Source organism: Aotus nancymaae, unplaced genomic scaffold, assembly GCF_030222135.1.
Source record: "Aotus nancymaae isolate 86718 unplaced genomic scaffold, 86718_ANA_hifiasm-v0.15.2.pri h1tg000014l, whole genome shotgun sequence".
Taxonomy (NCBI): domain Eukaryota; kingdom Metazoa; phylum Chordata; class Mammalia; order Primates; family Aotidae; genus Aotus; species Aotus nancymaae.
In genome coordinates, this window is record NW_026988425.1 from 69,193,002 (window position 1) to 69,216,984 (window position 23,983).

A 23,983-nucleotide genomic window follows, 5' to 3' on the forward strand; every position below is an offset into this window, starting at 1 on the left:
CCAAAGAAATAAGCACCTAATATTTTTCTTTGTATGCTGAAAATTCAGGGAAGTTTCTGATAATACAAGCATTTAGTGCTACCAGCAAGAAATGATTGTGTTTTAAGGTCAAGAGTTTGGCATCTGTTTCCTGAAGCCCCTTCTGAATCATGTTACTTCTTTTTTGTTTTGAGACAGAGCCTTGCTCTGTTGCCAGGCACCAGGCTAGAGTGCAGGGGCATGACCTCAGCTCACTGCAACCTCCACCTCTCAGGTTCAAGCAATTCTCCTGCCTCAGCCTCCCGAGTAGCTGGGACTACAGATGCACGCCACCACGCCCAGCTAATTCTTGTAGTTTTTAGTAGAGATGGGGTTTCACCATGTTGGCCAGGATGGTTTCGATCTCTTGACCTCATGATCCGCCCACCTCGGCCTCCCAAAGTGCTGGGATTACAGGTGTGAGCCACCATGCCCACCCTGAATCATGTTATTTCTAACAAGAAGATATGAATTGTCTATATTTCATAAGACAGAGTGAAGATTGAGAGTTAATACATTCATCGTGTTCTTCATACCTGTTATGATAATTTTTTTCCTTCCAAAATTATTATGCTCTCTGTATTAGACAAATTATGGAAGCTGCTGAGGACTTGAGAAGTTTTGTAAATAGAACAAATTTTGGCTTTAGCTGGGAAAGGCACTGAGATTCAATCCCTTCTTCTTGAGTCCAGAATCGGTGGTGGATCTGGATTCGGGAAATCAGACTGATGTCAGAGCCATTTCACCTGCCCCCACCCCTGGCCCAGCACACGCAGCACAGCTCAAAGACCCTGAGTGCCTTCTGCAGGCAGCTCCTTCATATGCTAATGAACAATTACTAAAGCTGAACAGCAGGGCCAAACTGGTTTCTGTGGCCCGAGCAGCTGGGAATTACTGCCCTACCCTTCTTCCCAGAGATTTCCCAGACCCTCCTTCTTCCACATTCCCACCAGCTGTCCTTAAACTGCCAGGAACCCACCTGTCATAACTCTTCTCTCTCAGCCTGTGTGGCCCTTTGTTATCTTGCTTATCAAATCCAGACACTTCCAGTTCTCCAAGCTCCTTGGACTCTTGCTTCCTCTCCTTACCAGCTTCCCACAGGCTTTTGTGTTTCCCTGTAGGTGCTCCAGGGATTCCAGGCAAACAACAGCTTCTGACCAGCCCCATCAGTTCTAAGCACCTTTGAGGGGGTCCCAGTGGCAGAGCCCATAGCCCTTTAGCCCTTTGAGTATTCACAATGTTCCCCGTTTTATAAGAGAAAACTGGGCCAGGCTCGGTGGTTCCTGCCTGTAATCCTAGCACTTTTGGAGGCCAAGGCAGGTGGATTGCCTGAGCTCAGGAGTTCAAGACCAGCCTGGGCAATATGGTGAAACCCCGTCTTTACTAAAAAAAATAAAATAAATTAGCCGGGCGTGGTGGCGCGTGCCCGTATTCCTGGCTACTCAGGAGGCTGAGGCAGGAGAATTGCTTGAACCTGGGAGGCAGAGGTTGCGGTGAGCTTAGATCATGCCATTGCACTCTAGCCTGGGTGACAGAGTGAGATTCTGTCTCAAAAACAAAACAAAATAACAAAAAAGAAAACAGGTACCCAAAGAAATGAAGTAACTTAACCAGGATCATAAGTGACAACCAACATTCAATCCAATTGGACACTCTGCCCAAGCCCTTCCTCCTAATCACAGTGACTCCTTTCAAACTGGAGGAGGAATCAGGCAACTCTAAAGTCTGAAGAACAGCATACATGAGAGGCCCAAGATGCAGAACCACTTCATGGAATCCGCAAATCTGGCCCTGCTGGGCCACAGGTCCTCATCCTAGTTTCTCTCCCCGCCAAAATCTTGCTGAGGCTTATCCTTGATGCTAACTACATGTAGCTTTCACACGCAGGATTGAGAGCACGCCCTGGTCTCAGTTCCTCCTTTGACATCCGGGACTGGTTTTTGTAGGTGCATCTGTCTCACGTACCTGGAGTCATTATTGTGTTAAACTCTAAGATCCTGGGCTTTTAGGAAGTGACTCTGAGCTTTGTCTCTCTCACTGTGATATTCTGTGAGGATGATAGCCTAACAGGGTCCTGCCAGGTTGCAGAGAGAAGACCTTTAAACAAGATGACTTGTTTAAATACTATATGGTTGGCGGGGCGTGGTGGCTCACGCCTGTAATGCCAGCACTTTGGGAGGCTGAAGTGGGCAGATCACTTGAGGTCAGGAGTTGAAGACCAACCTGGCCATCATGGTGAAACCCCACCTCTACTAAAAATACAAAGAATTAGCTCGTGTGATTGCACGCACCTGTGGTCCCAGCTAGTTGGGAGGCTGAGGCACAAGAATTGCTTGAACCTGGGAGGTGGGGTTGCAGTGAGCTGAGATCACACCACTGCACTCCAGCCTGAGCAACAGAGCAAGACCCTAGCTCAAAAAAATTTAAAAAAAAAACAACAACATGGTATATTTAAGATTGGCTACTATAATCTGATCTTCACCATGTTTAGTAACAAAAGTAATAATAACCGCCTGCATTTGTGTTGTGCTTTTACGGTTTCCAAAGAAATTTTATGCACATTTTCTCTTTTTAATTTTCATTTTATTTTTAATTTTATAATAGATACTAAGTCTCAGACTACTTTTTAAATTTAATTTAGCAATAACTTAATCAGAATAGGAAGAAATATTTCAAGGGATAGGTGGATTTGTTTAATAAAAAATTATGTTTAATTTAAAGCTTTCAATGATTATTATCAAACAAATGATTACTCTCATACAGTAGTCTGGGACTGCAGAAAGACATGTATGCATCACAGTATGTTTATCTCTGTTACCAAAACAATAAAAACATGAAATAATCTGGATATTTTACAACAGATATTAAAATCTACTGAGAAGATGAAATATTCTGTTGCAACTGAAAACGGCGCTATGGAAGAATATTTAAGCATTTGGGGAAATGTTCACTATGTTGTTGAGTGGGGAAAACTAACAAAAGGGGTATGCAAATATCAATCTGATTTTTTATTATGTATTTGGGATAGAGTCTAGCTCTGTTCGCAGGCTGGAGTAAAGTGGCGTGATCACAGCTCACTACAGCCTTGAGCTCCTGGGCTCAAATGATCTTCCCATCTCAGCCTCCTGAGTAGCTGGGACTATAGGCACATACTACCACCACCAGGCCTGGCTACATTTTTTTTTTTTTTTTTTTTTTGAGATGGAATCTTACTCTGTTGCCCAGGCTGGAGTGCAGTGGCGCAATCTCAGCTCACTGCAACCTCTGCCTCCTGGGTTCAAGCCATTCTCCTGCTTCAGCCTCCTGAGTAGCTGAGATTACAGGCGTGTGCCACCACACCCAACTAATTTTTGTGTTTTTAGTAGAGAAGGGGTTTTACCATGTTGGTCAGGCTGGTCTCGAACTCCTGACCTCTTGATCTGTCCGCCTTGGCCTCCCAACGTGCTGGGATTACAGGTGTGAGCCACTGTGCCTGGCCAATTTTTTAAATTTTCTGTAGAAACAAGGTCTCACTATGTTGCCCAGGCTGGTCTTGAACTCCTGGCTTCAAGTGATCCTCCTGCCTCAGCCTCCCAAAGTGCTGGGATTACAAGCATGAGCCACCCTGCCTGCCTGCCCTCACTCTGATTTTTTAAAAAGATGGCTCACTAGAAAGCAAAATGTTCAGAGTAGTTATCTCTGGGCCCACCTTTCCTCCTTCCGTCCCTTGCTTCTGTCCTTCCTTCCTTCCTTCATTTCTTTCTCTCTCCCTTCCTTCCTTTCCTTCGTCATTTTTGTTTGTTTTGTATTTTCTCTCTTTTCTTTCAGATGGAGTCTTGCTCTGTCGCCAAGATTGGAGTGCAGTAGCGCGATCTCAGCTCACTGCAACCTCCGCCTCCTGGGTTCAAGCGATTCTCCTGCCTCAGCCTTGAGTAATTGGGATTACAGGCGTGCGCCACCACGCCCAGCTAATTTTTGTATTTTTAGTAGAGACAGTGTTTCACCACGTTGGTGAGGCTGGTCTCAAACTCCTAATGTTGTGATCCGCCCACCTCAGCCTCCCAAAGTGCTGGGATGAGAAGCGTGAGCCACTACACCAGCCGACCCATTTGTTTCCAACTCTACCTGCATGTCACTGAGGCTGGTGGTTGGAAGGATGACCCTTCTAGGATGACAAGAAAAACAATCAGGTAGAAGTTGTGTTGCAGGACTTTTCCTTAGTTCAGCTAAACACAGGGTTTTGTGTTAGGCCACGAAAATTCAGGCTCACAACAATTTGAATGGTGAGTAAGACAGGGTTTTATTGGGTGAAAAGGAAGAAAGTGGGAAACAGGGACTATGGCAAGGCCAGAGTCCCTGCTACAGCACTTCCTGCCTAGCCTTTGGAATCCCAGATTCCACATAGGAAGAGGAGGGGCTGGGCTCCTCCCTGCTGCAAACTTCCCCTAGGCTTCACCTCAGCGGACAGGCCGGTAGGAGTTTCTCCAGGAACCCCCTCCCACCTGGCTGTCTCAGTAGTAGGTGGAAGAAATAGAAAGAGGAAAATGGGGAGAGTAGGAGGATGCAATCCTACCACTAGAGCTGCTTATAGGGGCATCTCAGCCCTGCAGATCAACCTTTCCCATCTCTTTAATTAGTATGTGGCATAATGAGGACTCTCCACACCTCACCCCATCCTGTACTTACTTGATTAAAGTAATCGCTGGCAGAGATGCTGTCACCTGACTCTTCGTGAGGGGCAAGATGCCAGTTCTGCACCCTAGAGCAGTATCAGTTTTCAGAAGATGAGATTGCTATTGTGGCTATATCTCCCATGATGTCAGGACTAGCTCTGTCTGCACATGTCCCAGTGACACATTACCCAGCCACAATTCCAGCCCTAGTTTGAGAGTCTTTATAATTCTTTTCCTTAAAAATATTTCTTGACCAAGTGCGGTGGCTCACACCTGTAATCTCAGCACTTTGGGAGGCCAAGGCAGGTGGATCACAAGGTCAGGAGTTAGAGATCAGCCTGGACAACATAATGAAACTCCATCTCTTCTAAAAATACAAAAATTAGCCGGGTGTGGTGGTATGTGCTTGTAGTCCCAGCTACTCAGACAGCAGAAGCAGGAGCATAGATTGAACCTGGGAGGTGGAGGTTTCAGTGAGCCAAGATTGTGCCACTGCACTCCAGCCTGGGTGACAGAGTGAGACTCTATTTTTTAAAAAATTTTCCACTTTTTGAGCAAATGAAAGAAAAAAAATCCAAAAAGTAGAAAACCCTAAAGGTCATAACACTAGATAATAGTTGACTGCTAATGCCTGAAATGATTATCAGGAGAGATTATTTCTTTGGGTCTAGAAGTCCTTTAGGTAGATGAGACCACTATGACCAACTCAGTCCTTGCCTACTATCCAGACACCTCAGCTTCACTGCCGATAAGCTAAGGGATGCTGGGTGAGTGAGGGCCTACTCTGGCTTGTAAAGACCCCTCCAACTCCAGTGATTTATAATTCTTTTTCTTTTTGAGACGGAGTCTCTGTCACCCAGGCTGGAATGAAATGGCATGGTCTTGGTTCACTGCAGCCTCCACCTCCCAGGTTCAAGCAATTATCCTGCCTCAGCTTCCCGAGTAGCTGGAATTACAGGTATGTGCCACCACAGCTGGTTAATTTTTGTATTTTTAGTAGAAACAGGGTTTCACCATGTTAGCCAGGATGGTCTCAATCTCCTGACCTCGTGATCCACCCACCTCCACCTCCCAAAGTGCTGGGATTACAGGTATGAGCCACTGTGACTGGCCCAGCTCCACAATTTTTTAAGTTTCTTTTTTTTGAGACGAAGTCTCACTCTGTTGCCCAGGCTGGAGTGCAGTAGCGCGATCTTGGCTCACTGCAACCCCTCTGCCCCCGGGGTTCAAGCCATTCTCCTGACTTAGTCTCCTGAGTAGCTGGGATTACAGGTGCCCACCACTGTGCCTGGCTAATTTTTGTATTTTTAGTAGAGATGGGGTTTTACCATCTTGGCCAGGCTGGTCTTGAAATCCTGACCTCATGATCCACCTGTCTTGGCCTCCCAAAGTGCTGGGATTACAGGCATGAGCCACCATGTCCCACCTAATTTTCATTTTATAAGCTTTTTTTGAAACAGAGTCTTGCTCTGTTGCCCAGGCTGGAGTGCAATGGCACAATCTCTGCTCATTGCAACCTACACCTCCTGGGTTCAAGGGATTCTCCTGCCTCAGCCTCCTGAGTAGCTGGGATTACAGACAGGCCTGTGCCACTACATCTGGCTAATTTTTAGTTGAGATGGGGTTTAACCATGTTGGCCAGGCAGGTCTTGAACTCCTGACCTCAAGTGATCTGCCTACCTTGGCTTCCCAAGTGCTGTAATCCCAAAGTGCTGGGATTATAGGTGTGAGCCACTGTGCCCGGAAAATTAATTTTAATTTTTTAGAGACAGGTTCTCACTTGGTTGCTCAGGCTAGAGTATAGTGGAACAATCATAGCTCACTGCAGCCTGAACTCCCGGGCTCAAGTGATCCCTCTGCCCAGCCACCTGCATAGCTGGGACTACAGGTGCATTCCACCACCCCTGGCTAACATTTTGTAGAGATAGGGTCTCAATATATTGCCCAGGCTGGTCTAAAACTCCTGGCTCAGGTAATCCTTCTGCCTTGGCCTCCCAAATTTCTGGGATTATAGGCATTATTAGCCACTGCACCCAGCCTGACTCCAAGAGTTGATTTGAGGAATTAGAAGGATGGAGTTGTAATTTAAGGAGAGGGGGAAGACTGAAAAGGGAGGTGGACGTGGAATGAATTGGGGTTTTGGACTTATGCTTAATCTGCCTGTAGAAACATCCAGGGGGAGATGTTGAATAGCTAGATGAACATGCTATATATCTGGACTGGGGAAATCAGGAGTGGAAATATAAATTTGGGAGTTGTCAACATATAGATAGTATTTAAAACCATGGGACTGAATGAAATCACCAAAGGAATGAGTGTATACTTTGAGAAGAAAAGAAGTCTGCTGGGCCCAGTGGCTCACACCTGTAATGCCAACACTTTGGAAAGCCAACATGGGAGGATCGCGATCACTTGAGCCCAAGTGTTCGAGACCATCCTGGGCAACATGGTAGGACCCTGTCTCTACAATAAATAAAAAAAATATTAGCCAGGCCTGGTGGTGTGTACCTACTCAGGGCCTGAGGTGAGAGGATAGCTTAAGCCCAGGAAGTTGAGGCTGCAGTGAGCTATGATAGTGCTACTGCACTCCATCCTGGGCATCAGAGTAAAACTCTGTCTCAAAAAAAAGAAAAGAAAAGAAGTCCAAAGACTAAGCTAGGGGCACTCCAGAGTACAGTGGTCAGGAGGGTAGGTGGGAACTAGCAAAGAACCCACCTCTGCGTTGCTAATGCTGCAGATGGAGAATCAAGAGAAGAGTAAGCCTGGAGGCCAAATGAACAGAGCATTCCAGAAAGAGGAAGAAATCAGTTGTGTCAATTCAACAGCTAGGCTGAGTAACTGAGAAAGGACCATAGGACTTACCACATGGAGGTCATTGCTAACCTTGTCCAGAGTGAGTGCTCAATGAATCAGTGAATAAATGAGTATAACTTTCTCCAACTATATTTGATCAGGACCCAATAATTCAGGGACTTTATTTCTCCAGGAAGAGTCTGATAAATTATTTGAATGAAATACCTTTCCCCTCAGTGTCTAAACTCCTCCTTGGAATTATAGGTGGTGGAAGATTGCATAAAATCCTAATCTCTAGAAGCCAGGCAGTCTGGAGTTGCCTGTGGTCATTTCTTTGTACTGTTCCACACAGCCATACAATACTCCAATTCCTTCAGGGTGAAGGAGTCATCAACATCTGAAAAACAAATACTATACTGTCAAAGTTACTGAAAAACACCTGCAAACCGACTCAAGTGAGCGTAGTTCATTTAGTCAGGCTGCAGGAAGAAATCACATTTTTGAGATAATTAACCTATAGCATTGTTCAATAAAGTATTTTCTCAGAAATTGTGATGACTCAAGGTGTATTCCCATAAAATACAGTGAAAATTTAAATCGAAAGCAGCTGGACCCTGATGTATTGTTCTCTGAAAGGAAGATTCTACCTTAAAGGCATCCTATAGCAGCTCCCATTTCTTAAGTGCTTACTATATACCAGAAACTGTGCTAGAAGTGCTTAACGGACATTTAGCAAAGTGACTCCTCACAACCATCCTACGAGAAAGGTACTAGTATCATTCCCAGATGATAGATGTAACATTAATAAGTTACAGCTGAGGAAATGGACGCTTGAAAAGTTTGAAGGGACATCTTAGGAATCAGTTATTGTCCCTGGGGAGGGACCTTCAGGAATGGCCTGATCCCCATCAGGAGAACTGTCCCCTGTTCAGGATGTCAAAGGTTCTCTACAAGAAATAAAAAAATACTCTTCTGCTTCTAGAAGTCAACTTTTCCTGGAAGGAAAAGCAGGCATGGGCTGAGGTGAGAGCTGGGATGCAGGTGGAGTATGAAGACTCCTGAGAGAAAGGAAGAAACAAAAAATATTTATTGAGCTAAGACTGTGTATCAAACTCGGTCACTAGTCACTATTTTATCCTCAGAGACCTTTAAATTATGCGCGCGCGCGCACACACACACACACACACACACACACACACATACAGTGGTCAGGACGGTAGGTGTAGCAAAGAACCCACTTCTTCAAAAACAAAACAAAACAAAAAAGCAAATAGAAAGTAAGACATTACCAATATGATGCTAAGCCTCATGCACTCATCCCCAGACCCACACTTCTCCTCTCCCCACCCCTTCGATCTGCTTATATATTTATTTAGCCTATGGGATCCCAATGCAGAGGAGCCCCGGTGGACGCATTCATAGTGCCGTGAGGAGAAGACAATGGCAATCACAGACAAGAGTTGAAATGTGATAAACATTTATACACTGTGTTTATATACAGTGTAACTCTGGCCAATTTGTCTAATCTTTCTGAGCTCAATTTCCTCGTCTGTATAATGGGAAGAATAATCATACTTACTGCTGTGCTGGTTGTTGTGGGGATTAAACAAGATAATACTCTAAAGCTTTGGCACCTGGCACTGCAAGTAGCCGTTCCATCTCTTCTCTCCCGCTCCACCTCACCCCTGCCTCTGCCCGCCCCGCCCGTTATGCTCCCCACCGCTTTCGTGGTGCCCGCACCTGCCCACCTGCCTCTGCAATAAAAAACGCATCCCTCCTCCTGCAGTGTCCACCGCACGGGGAAGCCCCCTATGTATCAGTTACCAACCATAATTGCAGTGAGTTTGGATCGTGGCTTTCTGACAGTCAGGAGACAGACGATCCGGCTCTTTAGGAGTGAGTAAAGGTTAAAGATAGTTTGCGGCAGAGCCCAGGCCGGGAATAACCTCTGTCCCGGCGCTCCGGCTCTTTGCATTCCAAAGTAGACACCTCATCCGCCCAACCCCGCCCGCAGGCGGCTCCCGCAGCCTCGGGGACCTGGCGCGCGTCCGGGGAGCTGGGGGCGCAGTCGCGCAGACCAGGTATCCGGGGGCTGGGCCGAGGTGCGCGTTCCGGTCTCGGGGCGTGGCCTCCCTCAGGTGAGTCCAGTGGCGCCTCCGGTTTCCCAGAAACCTATCCCGCCCGGGTGAGGAGCGCAGAGGCTCCGATTCGGGGCAGGTGAGAAGCTGACTTTTCTCTCAGTGCGTCCAGTAGACCTCTGAGTTTCGAATCCGTGGCGGCGAATCCCCCGAGCGCCCGGCGTCGGGGCCTGGGGAGGATGCGGAACCCAAGCGCGGCGTGGCTGCTGGGGGCCGCTGTCCTGCTGGCGGCCTCTGTCTCCTGCAATGGCACTATCCAAGGTGAGAAACCTGGCCAAGGAGGGCTCGTACCGCTGAGGAGCTGGGGTCTCGGGTACGCCGGGCAGACGGTGGGATCCAGGCAGGTGCGCGAAGGGTGTTCTGCTGCTGGCACCCACCTCCACGAATCCCTCAGCCTCCCCTTGATGGCTTTGATGGTGGGGGTCTCTGCGCCAAGGAGGCACCCTGGTGGGACATGCAGGAGCAGCTGAAGTCGGCAGAGCCCGGTAGAGGCAGAGATTTCCCCAAAGACCTCCACTTCCCGGAGAGGCTCTCATGCTGGGCACCTGCAGCCCCCAGCGGGGGCGCGAGGAAAGGGAGGGAGGGAAGGAGTAACCGTGTCTAAAGGGTACCCAGAGGACCCAGTTCCCTCCCCGGGCTTGGTTTCTTTGTAAACACTAAGTCATTAGGAGCTTTTCGCCCACTCGGAGACTTCCTCTGTTGGCCCCGCGGGGCCAGTAGAGTTAGCGAGCTGATGGCGCAGGGCAGGGCGGAGTGGGTGGGAACCCGCAGCCCGAGAGCCTTCTAGGTTGTTTTTTGCGCCCCCTACCCAACTACTGGAAGCCTTTATTCGGGTTCTGCCCTGGCGTTCGAGACCTACCGGGGACTCGCGGCTCCTGGCACCCACGGTGGAAGGCCCGGGGTATGAAAGTCAGTGGCGACCCTGCTGGGTTCTCGTGGTAATGAGCGCTCAGGCCAGTTGGACGTCACGAGGATTTACAAGTGCAACTTCTTGGACCCTGCCTTATATTTGACCAGTTGACCCTCTGGGCCTGGGGTTCCGAGACCTTCCTAGTGTGCCACCCGGAGCGGCCACTGGCGGCCACCCAGGTCTGCAGGCCGGAGGCTGGCCGCCCTGGGAACAGAGCAGCGCTTGCGCCCGGCCCCCGCGTTCCTCGGGTGTGCTGCTCTGGGTGTACTCGAACTTGTTCTGCTGGGAGTGTGTTCTTCCAGGCCCAGCAGGCCTCGCTGTGGACGTGGGGTATGTTTGACCTGCGATCGCGCCACTGTGATGCTAACCGAGGCCCTGCAGTTTGGGGCAGCCTGGGTAGCAGTCAAAAGGAGATTTTATTTCCCTGAGAAATGTGCAGACTTGCTGTAAAACGCAGTTTTTCACTTTTATCCTCCTCTTCATAAAGACAATGTAAAAGAGCAAGTCACAGTGGGTTGGAATTAGATGGAAGAATGTGATCCTTTTCCCTCTACCGTTAGGAGAAAGGGTGTTATGATTTAAGCTTGAAAACTGTGCACCACTGGTATATTTTTTATTATCAGCATCAGAATAAAGACATTTAGTTCTGGGAAGTATTGAAAACTGTAATGAACACCCCTCCTCTATGTCCTTTAAAGTTGGAAACTTAAAATTCAGGAGCAAAGGTTAGTATGAGCAAACTTTAAAAAATTACATGTTGGTATAGATGATTCAACATCTTTATGATTCAGAGGTCTGTCTACGAAGCATGCCCCGATTATTTGGCTTGTTCTTGTTTACCCCTCTTGGTAGGGGATGGGAGATCCTAGGAGTACAAGGTGAGCTTGATTTAACAACAAGGAAAAGTCAGGTTACTTGTTAACTAGAGCCATTTAATATTGCACCTTGTTCCTCATCCTCCCTGCACCATACTTTTATTCCTTTGCTGGATAACTTTTCCAAAGGGTTAGTGAAGTAACACAGATTTGATTTAGGCAGATGGAGCTTTCCTCCCACCTTGAAACTAAATTGATTTTAATAAGAAATACAGTGTCAGCAAAGCTTTTCTGTAGGTCTTTGCTCACTCCCTTCTTCGGGCCCCTCAGTTGGCTGCAGGGCCGATTTGGGGTTTCATTTTCTTCCCAAAGCCTCACTCCAAAAGACTGCCTCATAGAAAGGAACTCAGCCTAGATTACAACCTTCTCATGGTACAAGTGAGGGACACTGAATTGGGGAGGAGGCAAGGCAAGGAAAACACTCCATCATGGTCCCACTTTCTTTCCCCTCCCAATAGTAATTGATAATGATTTGGGTAAATATGTTTAACATGTGTCCTCACTGTATCATTAACTCCTGGAGGCAGGGGACCCTACCATCCTTTCCATCACGTCTAGCATAGTCTCCTCACCCATGGGACCTCAATAAATAGCAAATGAATGAAGTGAGGAATCTTGCCCAGAGTACCCTGGCTGTCCATGCCATGTTCATTTCAGTCAGCTTCTCTCTGCCACTTACTTATTTTTTCCACCATGTTGCCAGCCTAGGTCATTCCATATCTCTTGGAGACTGAAATTTCTGTTTTCTTTATAATTGATTTGGTGGTTTTTTTTGTTTTTGTTTTTGTTTTTTTGTCTTACTCTGTTGCCCAGGATGAAGTGCAGTGGTGTGATTTTGGCTCATTGCAACCTCCACCTCTCCTGGGTTTGAGTGATTCTCCTGCCTCAGCCTCCCAAGTAGCTGGGACTACAGGCATGCACCACCACCCCCAGCTAATTCTTTTTTTTTTTTAAGATGGAGTCTCACTCTGTTTCCCAGGCTGGAGTGCAGTGGCACCATCTTGGCTCACTGCAACCTCTGGCTCCCAGGTTCAAGCAAATCTCCTTTCTCAGCCTCCCGAGTAGCTGGGACTACAGGCGCCTGCCACCACCCCCGGCTAATTTTTGTATTTTTAGTGGAGAATGGGTTTCACCGTATTTGTCAGGCTGGTCTGGAACTCCTGACCTCAGGTGATCTGCCTGCTTTGGCCTTCCAAAGTGCTGGGATTACAGGTATGAGCCACCGCACCCTACCTATAATTTTTTTTTAATTATAAAAATAATATGTGATCACTGTAGGGAAAAATGAGCCAAAACAAAAAAAAGAGGAAAATTTAATTAAATCACCCTGAACTTCAGTACCAAAGTAGCCACTGCTAACATTTCCACTTATATCTTTTCTAACTCTTTATTATCCATGCAAAAAATACATATTCACATATACAGAAATCTGTTTCTGCAAGTATGGGATTATATAAGCAGATCAGTATCTTGTCAATACATATAAAACATTTTAAATGACTCTAAAATGTTATAGGAGGATGTATCAATTTTAAAATTAGCCCTTTGTTGATAGACATGTGGTATTTACAATTTTTTTTCTTTTTTTTTTTTTTCCCCTCATGAGACAGAGTCTCTCTGTCGCCCAGGCTGGTGTGTAGTGGCATGATCTTGGCTCACTGCAACCTCTGCCTCCCGGTTCAAGTGATTCTCATGCCTCAGCCTCCAGAGTAGCTGGGACTACAGGCACATGCCACCACACCTGGCTGATTTTTGTGTTTTTGATATAAACAGGGTTTTGCTGTTTTGGCCAGGCTGGTCTTGAACTCCTGACCTCAGGTGATCCATCGCTTCAGCCTCCCGAAGTGGTGGGATTAAAGGTGTGAGCCACCACGCCTGGCCAATGTTTTATAATATGACAGAACACTGCAGTGAACTGGAAGATAGGACTTTAAATGTGATCCTTTTGCTTGCCTTGTAGTTACTAAGTAACCTTGATAGGTGATGTTTTAGTAAAGTCTGTATTTGTCTTTCTTATGGTTTTATTAGCTTGGCAAATGTTGAAGAAAACAGTTCATTCTGAAAGAACACTTGAGAAAATGCACTAAATGTATAGCTAGGGAGGGGCACCCCACAATTGAAACCTTTTATTTTTCAGCCTGTGCTCCCAAAGATTGGGAGCAAAAGAGAACATTTGGGGTGAGGGCATCGTAGAGAAAGAGGGTGAAAGGAAGAGAATTAATGCCAATAAAGTACTTGTTTTACACTTGGTTTGAGGGGAGGATGGTCCACAAGAGGAGTATACTTACAATAAAAATTAAATTAAAAGTTTTACATGCAGATTTTTCCAAAATTGTGCAAATCAGAAGGGTCTAAAAAAAAGTGAAAATCTCTCATTCTTTCCAGTCTCCAATCTCAGCCTGACTTCTCGGGTTTGTTTGGTTGGTTGGTTGGTTTTGTCTGAGGCAGAGTCTCGCTCTGTCACCCAGGCTGGAGTGTAGTGCTGTGATCTAGGTTCACTGCAACCTGCGTCTCCCAGGTTCAAGTGATTCTCCTGCCTCAGCCTCCCGAGTAGCTGGGATTACAGATGCGCACCAACATCTCTGGCTAATTTTTGTATTTTTAGTAAAGCCAGGATTTTGCCATGTTGGTCTGGCTGGTCTTGAACTCCTGACCTCAAATGATCTGCCTGCCTTGGCCTCCCAAAGTTCTGGGATTACAGATGTGAGCCACTGTGCCCGGCCATCAGCTCATCTTCTCTGTGCACAAATAATTCATAGGAATAGAAGGAGCATACTATACATACTGTGCTATGGTTTATTTATCTTTTTAACCTAATCAATTCTGGTCAGTGTATATAAATCTGTACAAACTTTTATAGGGGGTAATTGAACTAATCCTCCCCACTGCCCCCCGCCCCATTTTTTTTTTTTAAAGACCGAGAGTGCAGTGGCGGGATCATAGCTTACTGTAACCACCTCAGCTCCCAAGTAGCTGGGACTATGGCTAGTTTGCCACTACACCAAGCCTGACCTACTCCCTTAACCCCACCTCCCAACGGAGTTTTGCTGTGTCACCCAGGCTGGAGTGCAGTGGCGTGATCTTGGCTCACTGCAACCTCTGCCTCCTGGGTTCAAGCAATTCCCCTGCCTCAGCCTCCCAAGTAGCTGGGATTACAGGCACTCACTACTACACTCGGCTAAAGTTTGTATTTTTAGTAGAGATGGGGTTTTATCATGTTGGCCAGGCTGGTCTCGAACTCTTGACCTCGTGATCTGCCTGCCTCACCCTCCTAAAGTGCTGGGATTACAGGCGTGAGCCACTGCCTCCGGTCCTGAACTACTCCCCTTTTTGATAGATGTTGAAATCAATATCTTTGTGTTACCATGCTAGACAATGTTCCAGTAAATATTCTTGTACATACAGTAATTTGGTGCACTTTAACTAGTAGATGCAGGGCAAATTCCGAGAAGTAAATTGCTAGGTCATATGGGAAGTATGTTTATTTACTTACTTACTTATTTATTTATTTATTTAGAGACAAGTTTCTCTCTTGTTGCCCAGGCTGTAGTGCAATGGCGCGATCTCGTCTCACCACAATCTGCCTCCCAGGTTCAAGTGATTTATCCCGCCTCAGCCTCCTGGGATTACAGGCATGTGCCACCACCCCTGGCTAATTTTGTATTTTTAGTAGAGATGAGGGTTTCTCCATCTTTGGCAGGCTGGTCTCGAACTCCCAACCTCAGGTCATATCCCCCGCCTCAGCCTCCCAAAGTGCTGGTATTACAGGCATGAGCCACCGTGCTGGTGGCCAGTATATTTAAAATTTTGGTATGTTTTATCAAATTACCCACCAAAAATATACCAATTTATACTCCTTTGAGATAGTAAATCCAAATAATATAGAGAGGTGTAGAATAAAAAGACAAATTCTCCTGTCCCCTCCTGTACTCCGCAGAGCCAGTCACTTTTTATTGTTTGGTGGGTATCCTTCTAGATTTCATGTTTTGCAAATTGTACATTATAATTTTATTATACAAATGGGAGCACATTAAGGCCGGGCATGGTGGCTTATGCCTGTAACCCCAGCACTTTGGGAGGCTGAAGTGGGCAGATCACAAGGTCAGGAGTGTGAGACCAGCCTGACCAACATGGTGAAACCCTGTCTCTATTAAAAATACAAAAATTAGCCAGGCGTGGTGGTGCGCACCTGTAGTCCCATCTACTCTGGAAGCTAAGGCAGGAGAATGCCTGAAACTGGGAGGCGGAGGTTGCATTGAGCTGAGATCACACCCATTGCACTCTAGCCTGGGTGACAGAGTGAAACTCCGTTTCAAAACAAGCAAACAAATAAAAACAAATGGGAGCACACTGTTCTGCCAGTTTCTTTTTTCAGTTGACAATATATTGTGGCTGTCTTTCCATGTCAAGATTATTGGCTAGTACAATGTCTACTCATAGTGATAAGGACTACTTTAGGGACATGGTAAGTTAGCAATAAGCAGCTGTTTGTCTGTAGCTGGATGGGGGATGCTGCCTTGAACTTCTGTGAGTGTGTATTTTTGCATACTTGGGCTGTAATTGTTTATTACAGCCCTAGAAATGGGAATGTAATTGTAGCCAGGCACTTTATATGTGTTTAAACTTCATTTGTGCATTTACCCTCTCCTCAACTCTGTGAAATACAAATGATTTTACTTGGTTGACAATTGGGAACTGGGATAGCAGTGGTTCTCTAGACAAGCTCTGTGAGTTTTGGTGCGTGTAGGACACTGTACAGAGTCCACCTATGCACTAGGCTGAAAGGGCTTCAGGGACCTCTAAGCAGCGTCTTGACATTTACCAGTGTTATAGAACAGTTAATACCAAATATAGTTTTGATGGATACCATTCAAGGTTATATGTTGGAATATTCTAAGAAAAAGTTCCTTTTTTTGTTGTTGTTGTTGTTTTTTAGTCTTTATTTCATAATCATAAACTTAACTCAACTCTGCAATCCAGCATGGCATGGAAGGGAACAAGGAAAACATGGAACCCAAAGGGAACTGCAGCGAGAGCACAGATTCTAGGATACTGCGAGCAAACGGGGTGGAGGGGTGCTCTCCTGAGCTACAGAAGGAATGGTCTGGTGGTTAAGATAAAACACAAGTCAAACTCATTAGAGTTGTCCACAGTCAGCAATGGTGATCTTCTTGCCGGTCTTGCCATTCCTGGACCCAGAGCGCTCCATGGCCTCCACAATATTCATGCCTTCTTTCACCTTGCCAAAGACCACATGCTTCCCATCCAACCACTCAGTCTTGGCACTGCAGATGAAAAACTGGGAACCATTTGTGTTGGGTCCAGCATTTGCCATGGACAAGATGCCGGGACCTGTATGCTTTAGGATGAAGTTCTCATCATCAAATTTCTCCCCATAGATGGACTTGCCACTAGTGCCATTATGGCATGTGAAGTCACCACCCTGACACATAAACCCTGGAATAGTTCTGTGAAAGCAGGAACCCTTATAACCAAATCCTTTCTCTCCAGTGCTCAGAGCACGAAAGTTTTCTGCGATCTTTGGAAGCTTGTCTGCAAACAGCTCGAAAGAGACGTCACCCAAGGGCTCGCTGTTGACGGCAATGTTGAAGAACACGGTGGGGTTGACCATGGCTGATACTACAAGGCTCCAGGCGGCGGCGGCGTCTGCAAAGCCAAAAAGTTCCTTTTTTAAGAAAATGTTATAGTGCCTTTCCTTGCTCCTTTTTTGGTCTTTATTTTAGCATTCTTATTTAAAACAGATTTTGAGCACTCTTTATGTGAGCTTTTCTGACTTGGGACATACTTGGTTTTATGGAGAATTTTAATCATATAGAGGTATACTATTATAGTGAATTCCATGTACCCACCACTCAACTTCAGTAATTATTAACTGTTGGCTAATCTTGTTTCATCTATTCCCCAACCCACCTCTCACCTCTCTTCCCTGTTATTTTTTCTTTTCTTTTTTTTCCCCCTTTCCTATGATGCTGAGCCTGTTTGTTTTTTTTTAACAGCTTTACTAAGAATTCCGTATCAGATAATTTGCACACCATACAATTCACCCATTTAAACTATATAATTTAGTGGCTTTTAGTGTAGTCACAGAATTATTCAACCATTACACAAACAATTTTAGAACATTTTTATTACCCCGGAAGAAACACCTTAGCTGTCATTCACCAGTCTTCCGGTCTTAGCCCATGGCAAACACTAATCTACTTTCTATTTCTGGATTTGCCTATTGTAGACATTTGATAGAAATGGGATAATATGTGGTCCTCTGTGACTGGCTTCTTTTACCTAGCATAATCTTTTTTGAGGTTCATCCATGTATCTATGTATCAGTACTCTTTTTTTTTTTTTTTTTGAGACTGAGTCTTGCTCTGTCACCCAGGCTGGAGTATAGTGGCACTATCTCTGCTACCTTCGCCTCTGGGTTCAAGCAATTCTCCTGCCTCAGTCTCCTGGCTAGCTGGGGCTGCAGGCCTGTGCCACCAAGCTTCACTAGTTTTTGTATTTCTAGTAGAGACAGAGTTTCACCATGTTGGCCAGGCTGGTCTTGAGCTCCTGATTTCAGGTGATCTGCCTGCCTCAGCCTCCCAAGTACTTCATTTTATAAAACAGCCAAATAATATTCCATTGTATGGATTTACTGCATTTTATTTCTTTTTTTCTTTTCTTTCTTTCTTTCTTTTTTTTTTTTTTTTGAGACAGAGTCTCACTCTTTCACCCAGGCTGGAGTGCAGTGGCGCAATCTTTGCTCACTGCAACCTCCACCTCCCGGGTTCAAGTGATTTTTTGCCTCAGCCTCCCAAGTTGCTGGGACTACAGATGTGCGCCACCACTCTTGGCTAATTTTTGTATTTTTAACAGAGACAGGGTTTCACCATATTGGCCAGGCTGGTCTCGAACTCCTGACCTTGTGATCTGTCCACCTTGGCCTCCCTATGTGTTGGGATTATAGGCATGAGCCACCGTGTCCAGCCTATTGCATTTTATTTCTGTTCATCTGTTGATGGGCATTTTGGTTGTTTTCACTTTTTTTTTTTTTCCCAGCCTGGGCAACTCCCACTCTGTTGCCCAAGCTGGAGTGCAGTGGTGTGATATCTGACCTCCTGGGTTCAAGCAATCCGCCTCAGCCTCCATAGTATCTGGAACTACAAGTGTGCACCACTATGCCTGGCTAATTTTTAAAAATGTTTGTAGAGATGGGGTTCTGCTCTTTTGCCCAGGCTGGCCTCAAACTCCTGGCCTCAAGCAGTTCTCCCACCTTACCCTCCCAAAGCGTTAGGATTACAGGTGAGCACCACTGTGCCCAGCCCAGTTTTTGACTGTTACAAATAATGCTGCTATGTCTACAGGTTTTTGTGTGGACTCTTGTATATCTAGGAGTGGATTTTCTGGGTCATATAGTAACTCTTTAACTATTTGAGGAACTGCCAGACAATTTTCCACAATAACTGCACCCTTTTTTTAATATATATTTTTTGAGACATAGTTTCTCTCTGTCACCCAGGCTGGAGTGCAGTGGTACGATTTTGGCTCACTGCAACCTCTGCCTCTCAATTCAAGTGATTTTCCTGTCTCACCCTCCCAAGTTGCTCGCATTACAGGTGTATGCCACCACACCTGGCTAATTTTTGTATTTTTGGTGCAACAGGGTTTCACCATGTTGGCCAGGCTGGTCTCGAACTCCTGACATCAGGTGATCCACCTGCCTCAGGCTCCCATAGTGCTGAGATTAGAGGTGTGAGCCACTCTGCCTGGCCATGCACCATTATTGTATTCCAATCAGCAGTGTCTGAGGGTTTCAATTCCTGTGGTTGTGAAATAAATCTCAGATATTATTTCATCCTAAAATATTTTAGAATGTATTAATAAAGTATGAGGAACTTCTTTTTCAAATATAACCATAATGCCATTATATTATCTACTAACATTAATTTTTAATATAATCAAATAGTATTCAAATTTTTTATTTTTTATAGAGACAGGGGTCTCATTGTGTCACCCACAGTGGAGTGCAGTGGCACAATCTCACTAAATCATTGAACTGCTGGTCTCAAGTGATCCTGCCGCTTCAACTTCCCAAGTTGCCAGGACTACAGTTGTGCGCCACCATATCTGGCTAATTTTGTATTTTTAATTTTTTTTAGAGACAGGGTATTGCTATGTTGGCCAGGCTGGTCTCAAACCTTGGCCTCAAGAAGTTTTTTCACCTCGGCCTTGCAAAACACTGGGATTATAGGCATGAACAACCATGCCTGGCTCTGTGTTCAAATTTCTAATTGTCTTATAAATGTTATTTTAGGCTAGGTACAGTGGCTCACGCCTGTAATTCTAACACTTTGGGAGGCCGAGGTGGGCAGATCACTTGAGATCAGGAGTTTGAGACCAGCCTGACCAACATGGTGAAGCCCCATCTCTACTAAAAATACAAAAATTAGCTAGGTGTGGTGGTGCAGGCCTATAATTCCAGCTACTTGGGAAGCCGAGGCAGGAGAATCACTTGAACCTGGGAGGCAGAAGTTACAGTGAGCCACCGTCACACCACTGCATTCCGGTTTGGGTGACAGAGTGAGACTCCATCTCAAAAAAAAAATGTTATTTTTATGGTTTGTTTGAATCAGGATTCAAAGAAGGTATACACATTATATGACTGATATGTCTTTTAAATCTTCTACTCTATAAATTTCACCTTCACCCCATTTTTTTCCTTTTTTCTTCTTCTTTTTTTTTTTTTTAAAGATGGGGTCTTGCTATATTGCTTAGGCTGGTCTTGAACTCCTGGTCTCAATCAATCCTCCTGCCTTGGCCTCCCAAAATGCTGGGTATTGAAGGCATGAACCACTGTGCATGGCCCTCTTTCTTACTTTTTTGCCATTTAATTTATATTTTGTAAAAGACAGGTCATTTATCCTGTAGCAGTTCCCAGAGTCTCAATTTTACTATCTATGTTCGTGGTGTTAACACTTTGCCCCTTTCATTTCCATTAGTTTGGTGTTGGATAAATTCCACAATAACTGCACCAGTTACTCAGTCTATAACACTAATCAAGCACTGAATCCAACACCAAATTAATTTCTAGTGTGTTACTTTCTAATTGTTACATACATTATCTCTCTCTGATTGTGGTGCTTCAAAATTGGTTGCTGTTCTCACTGCAGCTTTGAAATGTTAAGTGGCCTGTGAAATCAATGTTAAAGAATAATAACTGGCTTTTTTTCTTTTCTTTTCTTTTCTTTTCTTTTTTTTTTTTGACGGAGTCTCATTCTGTTGCCAGGCTGGAGTGGAATGGCACGATCTTGGCTTACTGCATCCTCCACCTCCTGGGTTCAAGCAATTCTTGTGCCTCAGCTTCCTGAGTAGCTGGGATTACAGGAGTCCGTCACCACACCCAGCTAATTTTTCTTTTCTTTTTTTTTTTTTTTTTTTTTTTTTTGAGACGGAGTTTCACTCTTGATACCCAGGCTGGAGCGCAATGGCGCGATCTCGGCTCACCGCAATCTCCGCCTCCTGGGTTCAGGCAATTCTCCTGCCTCAGCCTCCTGAGTAGCTGGGATTACAGGCACGCGCCACCGTGCCCAGCTAATTTTTTGTATTAGTAGAGACGGGGTTTCACCATGTTGACCAGGATGGTCTCGATCTCTTGACCTCGTGATCCACCCGCCTCGGCCTCCCAAAGTGCTGGGATTACAGGCTTGAGCCACCGCGCCCGGCCCTTTTCTTTTCTTTTTAATAAAAGATGGGGTTTCACCATAATGGCCAGGCTGGTCTTAAACTCATAACCTCAAGTGATCCACCCACCTCAGCCTCCCAAAGTGCTAGGATTACAGGCATGAGCCACCGCGCCTGGCCAATTTTTCTATTTTTAATAGAGACAGGATTTCACCATGTTGGCCAGGATGGTCTCGATCTCCTGACCTCATGATCCACCCGTCTTGGCCTTCCAAAATGCTGGGATTACAGTTGTGAGCCACCGCACCTGGCCATAACTGGCTTTTTATAATAATAGAATACAATAGAAAATATCAGTGTACCCTATGTAATAAGAATAATTATTATTTTGTGAATCTTTTTTTCCACCATGGATATGTGTATTGGGAACTGGATTACTATGTAGACTATGGTTTTTAGGGGTTATGGTCAAATATTTGAAGAACACTGTAATACGTAGAATTTTTTTAAAAAAAACGACATTTTCTGAAGAATTCTAAAAAAATAGGAATATTAGAAATAGGCCTATGCTAGGCATATTAGTTTCTTGTGGCTACCATAACAAATTGCCATAAACTGCTGATGTAAAACAACGCATTGATTCTGTCAGTTCTGGTGGCCAGAATTCTGAAATCAAGGAACTGGGACCACATACCCTCCAAAGGCTCTGAGGGAGAGTCCATTCCTTGCCTTTTGCAGCTTGCAGTGGCTGCTGGCATTTCTTGGCATTCTCCTTGTCCTGTTCCTTGACATGACTCCAATCTCTGCTTCCATTATGTGACTCACTCCTGTGGCTTTTCCTTTTCTACATGTCGCAGATCTCTTTCTGCCTTTCTCTTTTTTTTTTTTGAGACGGAGTCTCACTCTGTCACCCAGGCTGGAGTGCAGTGGCATGATCTCGGCTCCCCGAAAACTCCACCTCGAAGATTCAAGCAATTCTCCTGCCTCAGCCTCCCGAGTAGCTGGGACTACAGGCACGTGCCACCATGCCCGGCTAATTTTTGTATTTTTAGTAGAGACAGGGTTTCACCATGTTGACCAGGCTTGTCTCTTAACTCCTGACCTCAAGTGACCTGCCCACCTCAGCTTCCCAAAGTGCTGGGATTACAGGCGTGAGCCACAGCACCTGGCCTCTGCCTTTATCTTAAAATAGACACTTGTCTTTAGATTTAGGGCCCACCTAAATAACTCAAGGAGGTCTTATCTCAGGACCCTAATTTCTATCTGCAAAGACACTTCTTTACTAAATAATGTTCATAGTCTGGGGATTAGGACGTAAATTTCTCTTTTGGGGGTACCACCTTTCAACCCACTACACTAAGTGAAAAATGAAGTATTGATCTCTGCATCCTCCAGCACTCTGCCCAGGCTAGCATCCCAAATAGAGAAGCATTAAGATGTGAAAAATTCTGCGGAATGTTAGTGTAAAGCTAGAAGTGGAGAAATGATGACCAAGCATAACATTATGAATAACAGCATGAGTGGGTTCAATGTCCTCCCTGGTATACTGCAGTGCAAGTACTGCCCTGTCTTCGTGCTTGGTCTACTCTGAAAGTCTACTTTTCCCCAGAATTAGAGGAAAGTTCTTTGGTATCCTTAAACTGTCCTTACCTACTCCTGCAGGTTAATCAATACTTGCCGGCAGAATGTAGGGATATGCCATTCATTTGTTTGTGTTTTTTAAGGCAACTTTATAATATAAGGGAGAATAAGTTAGCTTGTCATGCTGCTTGCTTGAAAGTCAGAACACAAATCTGTCATCAGTACAGCCACCTGTCCAGGCCAGTTTTCCTGCCAGCTGGTCTCCATGGGAAGTTCTCCAGGAAGCCAGCATATGAGCATGGGGATTCCCTGCCTATTGTTGAGGCTATCCTTGTGGGTAAAAAGGGAATGTCCCTTGTGGTCCTGGGAATCTCCCTGTGGCAAGCACTGAATAGGGTATGATGAATAGGCCAGGATGGATCCTGGCTCAGGGCTAGAGTGGGATAGAAGGCCATTGTGAAGCGAGAAATTAGAAAACTGGTGTCAGGATGGGGATCATTATTTTATACACTTGAGAATTTGGAAAGGAATTACTGAGCAATCCTAAACTGATTTTTTTTTTTTTTTTTGATGGAGTCTCACTCTTGTCACCCAGGCTGGAGGACAGTGATGTGATCTTGGATCACTGAACCTCCTGGGTTCAACCGATTCTCTCGCCTCAGCCTCCTGAGTAGCTGGGATTACAGGCACCCATGCCTGGCTAATTTTTGTTTGTTTTGTTTTTGAGACAGAGTTTCCCTCCTGTTGCCCAGGCTGGAGTGCAATGGCACAATCTCAGCTCACCGCAAACTCCGCCTCCCAGGTTCAAGTGATTCTCTTGCCTCAGCCTCCTGAGTAGCTGGGATTATGGCATGTGCCACCACACCCAGCTAATTTTATATTTTTAGTAGAGGTGGGGTTTCATCATGTTAGGCTGGTCTCAAACTCCTGACCTCAGGTGATTATTGAGGTCACCTGCCTCGGCCTCCCAAAGTGCTGAGATTACAGGCGTGAGCCACCATGCCCTGCCCTAATTTTTGTTTTTTTTTAATAGAGACGGGGTTTCACCATGTTAGCCAGGCTGGTCTCAAACTCCTGACCTCAGGTGATCTGCCTGTCTCAGCCTCCCAAAGTGCTGCGATTACAAGCATGAGCCACCACGCCCAGCCAAACTGATTTTTACTAATTGATAGATGAAAGGACTATTGTTGGACATGTGATAAGAATAGCTAGAGCTGGACATGATGGCTCATGCCTGTAATTGCAGCACTTTGGGAGGCTGAGGTGGGAGGACCACTTGAGGCCAGGAGTTCAAGATCAGCTTAGTCAACATAGCAAGACCCCATCTCTAAAAAA

General features: G+C 45.4%; 2 protein-coding genes across 3 annotated transcripts in view; one reads left to right on the forward strand and one right to left on the reverse strand.

The window, feature by feature from the left end:
• Positions 1-23,983, forward strand: part of F2RL1 (F2R like trypsin receptor 1) — a 51,023-nt gene that overhangs the window by 22,881 nt on the left and 4,159 nt on the right. Inside the window, exon 1 of one of the 2 annotated variants that reach the window (XM_012462133.3) lies at positions 9,671-9,862. The exons of the other annotated variant lie outside the window; for it this stretch is intronic. Coding sequence (XP_012317556.1) covers positions 9,781-9,862 — 82 coding nt within the window. The 5' untranslated portion in view covers positions 9,671-9,780. Of the gene's footprint in view, positions 1-9,670; positions 9,863-23,983 lie in introns of those variants that run through there. 2 annotated transcript variants of the gene reach the window in all.
• On the reverse strand, positions 16,393-17,018 carry LOC105723889 (peptidyl-prolyl cis-trans isomerase A-like). Its single transcript, XM_064375786.1, has one exon. The coding sequence runs from the start codon at positions 17,016-17,018 to the stop codon at positions 16,524-16,526; it is 495 nt and encodes a 164-aa protein (XP_064231856.1). The 3' UTR covers positions 16,393-16,523.